Source organism: Priapulus caudatus, unplaced genomic scaffold, assembly GCF_000485595.1.
Source record: "Priapulus caudatus unplaced genomic scaffold, Priapulus_caudatus-5.0.1 Scaffold3009, whole genome shotgun sequence".
Lineage (NCBI taxonomy): Eukaryota > Metazoa > Priapulida > Priapulimorpha > Priapulimorphida > Priapulidae > Priapulus > Priapulus caudatus.
Genome location: NW_014580070.1, coordinates 12,030 through 16,288, shown reverse-complemented (window position 1 = coordinate 16,288; position 4,259 = coordinate 12,030). Strand labels below are relative to the sequence as shown.

The 4,259-nt window shown below is 50.5% G+C and overlaps 1 protein-coding gene across 1 annotated transcript; it reads left to right on the top strand.

Annotated features, from left to right (window-relative positions):
• Positions 1 to 2,282: 2,282 nt before the first annotated feature.
• Positions 2,283 to 3,429, top strand: LOC106819235 (metabotropic glutamate receptor 3-like; the record flags this gene model as incomplete). Its single annotated transcript, XM_014823880.1, has 1 exon — positions 2,283 to 3,429. A coding segment is annotated over exon 1 (1,132 nt), but the record flags the coding sequence as incomplete, so codon positions are not given.
• Between the last annotated feature and the right edge of the window lie 830 nt (positions 3,430 to 4,259).

Sequence of the window (4,259 nt, the reverse complement as noted above, 5' to 3'; positions counted from 1 at the left end):
TCTCTCTCTCGTCTCTCTCTTTGTTGGGTCTATATCTCTCTCTCTCGTCTCACTCTCTCTCTACTCTTCTTCTCTCTCTCTTCCCCTTCCTCCTTAGTTCCTTCTCTGCGTCTCTCTCATACACACTACGCGGCACGACGCGCACGACGCGACAACACACACACACACACACACGCTCACACAACACACATCACACACATCAACATACACATACACACAGGGGCTGTATCTCTCCTCTCTCTGCTCTCTCTCTCTCTCATTTCTGTCTGGCCGGTCTCTCTCGCTGCGCCTTCTCTTCTTTTTCTTTATCTTTCTCTCTACTCTCTCTCGTTTCCTTCTCTTGCCTCTTCGTTTCTTTTGTCGTCACTTTACGTCTCCCCGCTGCTCCTCTCTCGGCTCCCTTCCCTCTCTCTTCTTCTATCCCCTCTCATCTGCCCCCTCCCCATCCCGCTTTGGCCTACAGCCGCGGGGTTAATTTCATACACGTAGCTCTCGCCCATACGCTGAGCTCTGACCTTCTCTGGCTCCCCTTGTTCCCCCGGGGAGGTAGACGTGTGTGTGTGGTAGAAGCCAGCCGGGCTGCGAGAGACAGACAGGTACACTGGGGGCAAACAGGCGGACGCCTGACAGTCAGCTGTAGCGCGTAGCGATGCCAGGCAATCAATATATAATATATCATCACCTGTCGGCTAGTGTGCACGCACGGCCATGACGCTGGATATGTTGCTTAAAGCAAGGAACAAAAGGCTTAAGGCGGGTATAAAGAATGATTAGGAAATGTTAAAAAGGAAAGAGGGACGGATATTAATGTTAAGAGAGGGGTAGAGAAGAACAGAAGCAGGAGGGGATTAAGTGTCAAATGCGTTAAGTAAAGATAGAGGCGTCAAAATGATTATGGAAAGAGCAGGCGATCATAAATGTTAAGGAGAGAGGGTCAAAATGATTAATGGAAATTGAGAAAACGGAGAGATCAATATGAATTAAAAGGCAAAGGAGAGAGAGCAGAGCAAAAATGAGATATAAGGAATAAGGAGGGCAGAAAATGTTTAAGGAAAAAGAGAAGGTACAAAATGGTATAAGGAGGAAGAGTGGTTAACAACGTATATGAATGAGAGAGAGACTCATAAAGAATAATTAAACGGAAGATGAGGGATAATAAATAATTTAAAGGAGTAGAAAACAACGTTAAACTATTTAAAGGAATGTGAGAAAGAGAGAAAATGGTTACCAGTAAGTATAACGAGCGGAAATAGAAGTTTAGACAGTATAACGGAGAGAGGGAGGTTAAAGTTTAAGCATCTAAGGAGAAGAATTAAGGTTTTAGCAAAAGAAAAATAAATGACTATATTTAGTCTCAATTTAATACGGTATATAACGAATGCAACGGTGGCGCACCAAGTGGACGCCGTCACAAGGAAAACAGACAGCGAGAGCGGTGTAGGAAGAACAAGAGCTAACAAGCTGGCAGCAGTGAACTACAGCAGGCAACAGTGTGTAGAGCTGTCAGAACAGAATGTGAATAAAAGCTGACGCAGCAAACAGATAAGAATAAAATAGACACTAGCAGTACTACAAGGATAGTAGCTAAAGGCACAGAACAGTGAACGACAGAATAAAGACTAGGCAAGCAGCTGAAAAAATCGGTAAACAATCTGGACAAAGTAGATAAAGAAAATAGAATGCGAGACAAGAAAGAATTCAGAAAATAAAAGTGGCAGCAGCGGTGTTAGTGGCTGAACCAGGCAAAAAGGCCAAAGCTGCGCAGTGTGGAGCGGTAGAGCGTGACAGCAGGGGATACATACAGGCGAATATGCGAGAGTGGCTGGCAGCAGTGGGTGGTTAGCGCTGACAGCTGGGAGGTAGAGCTAGGCAAGCAGCGCGGAGCACCCCATCCACTGCGACAATGCATCAGCCGACGGTCAGTTCACCTCAATTCATCTGTCAGAAGCCCCCGTCCCTCTCCTACACACCACCCCTCTCCTCCCCCGGCCTGACTCCCTCCCCGGCACACCCGTTCCCCGCCCCCCCTCTCTCCTCAGACGATCACCATGGCAATTTTTTCCGCTCGCGCCTTCCGGCGCTCCTCCAAGTGCACCGGCCAGTATGGCAGCATCGTCTTCGTCATCGCCATCGTCGTCGTCGCCGTCGTCGTCTCTGTCGGACTCGCCGACGCGAAATCGGCGCAGCTTCCGGGTCAAATCATCCTCGGCGGTCTGTTCCCGGTGCACGAGAAAGGTTCGCGGGATAGCTTCTGCGGGAAGATCTGGGAAGAGCGCGGGATCCATCGTCTGGAAGCGATGATGTTCGCAGTCGACCACATCAACTCTGATCGCTCCCTGCTGCCCCGCGTCCGTCTGGGTGCAGAGATACTCGACACGTGCGCACGGGACACGTACGCTCTCAACCAATCCCTCGAGTTCGTTCGCGCATCCTTCAGCAACCTGGACGCATCCGAATTCGAATGTCAGGACGGGTCGGAACCGACGCCGAAATCAGACCAGAGGGCCGTCGCCGGCGTCATCGGCGGATCCGGAAGTGACGTGTCCATCCACGTCGCCAACCTACTCCGGTTGTTTAAAATCCCTCAGATCAGCTACGCTTCCACGAGCGCAGCCCTGAGCGATAAAACTCGATTCGATTACTTCGCTAGGACAGTCCCGCCTGACACCTTCCAGGCGAAAGCCATGGCGGACATCGTAGAACTATTCAACTGGACCTACGTGTCCACGATTGCTTCCGAGGGAGACTACGGACAGGCGGGGATAGATTCGTTCGTGCAGGAAGCGCGCGCGAGGAATATCTGCGTGGCGACGTCGGAAAAAATCCCGACGTCGTCGAACAATGCGACGTTCGACGCGATCGTGAAAAGTCTCCGAAAGAAAGCGAACGCTAAAGGCGTCATCATGTTCACTCGAATGGAGGACTCGCGTGCCTTCATGGAGTCCCTCGGGCGCATGAGCGCGCGACAGGAATTCACCCTGATAGCCAGTGACGCATGGGGCAACCAACAAGGCGTCGTAGATGGTTTACGCGCACGGGCGGCAGAGGGCGCTATAACTATCAATCCGAAATCGGAAGTCGTGGCGGAATTCGACGATTATCTTTTCTCGTTGCGGCCGCGAAACAACTCGCGGAATCCGTGGTTCGACGAATTCTGGCAGCACAAGTTCAGTTGTCGGCTTTCGAGAGCCGACGACGTCGCGAATTCGTCGCTGCCGACGTGCGACCCTCGTCTGACACTCAATGGCGACAATACTAAACAGGACAATAAAGTGCAGTTTGTCATCGACGCGGTCTATGCGATGGCGCATGCCCTGCATAACATGCATAGGGACCTTTGTCCGCGCGATGCTGGCTTGTGTCAACGCATGAAGAAGATAGATGGACACCTGTTGTACAATCAGTACATACTCAACGTCTCCTTCCTAGGTACGTACGTATGTGTCTGTGTCTGTATGGGGGAGGGGGGGGGGGCTGGGGGAGGGACAGGCTGGAGTGGTGGTGGGTGGGGTTGAGCGAATGAGAGGGAGAAAGAGCATGAGAACGAGCGAGAGAGAGAGGGAGAAAGAGAGAAGAGAGAGCGAGAGAGAGAGAGAGAGAGAGAAGAGGAGGTGATGAGAGGAGAGAGAGAGAGAGAGAGAGAGAGGAGAGAGAGAGAGAGAAGAGAGGGAGAGGAGGAGAGAGAGAGAGAGAGAGAGAGAGAGAGAGCGTCGAGAGCAGAAAGAGGAGACAGTGAGAGAGAGAGAGGAGAGAGAGGGGGAGAATGAGAGAGAGAGAGAAGCCGAGAGAGATATGCGGTTTTTACCCGTTGGCCTACTTCCATTTCGCCTACGGCTAAATTTCTATTTCGCACTACAGCAATATCCTAATTTCGCCTACTCCAATTCGTCTAACGCTCAAAATGAACGCGCATTCCATTTTTGTCTACGATTGGTTTGTTTTACTAAATAATCATTTATAATAATAAAATAATGGTTTTGATTGCAATACATCAGAGCTCAAGGAACCAAAGAAAACATCAGGTACATAATAGGTATATATATATAATGTACCACGCGGGAGGCTCGCTTGTATTCGTACATAGTAACACGCAGCGCCCGCTTGCTAATAATATACATGTCGGCTACGCGCGCGGCTGCGTTGTTACATTGTAACAGGACCCGCTCGCGCTTTGCATGTACATACGCACAGCTCGCTTGTACATGTAACACGCAGCTCGCTTGTATATACTAGATGTGAACCGCGTCGACGCTCAGCTT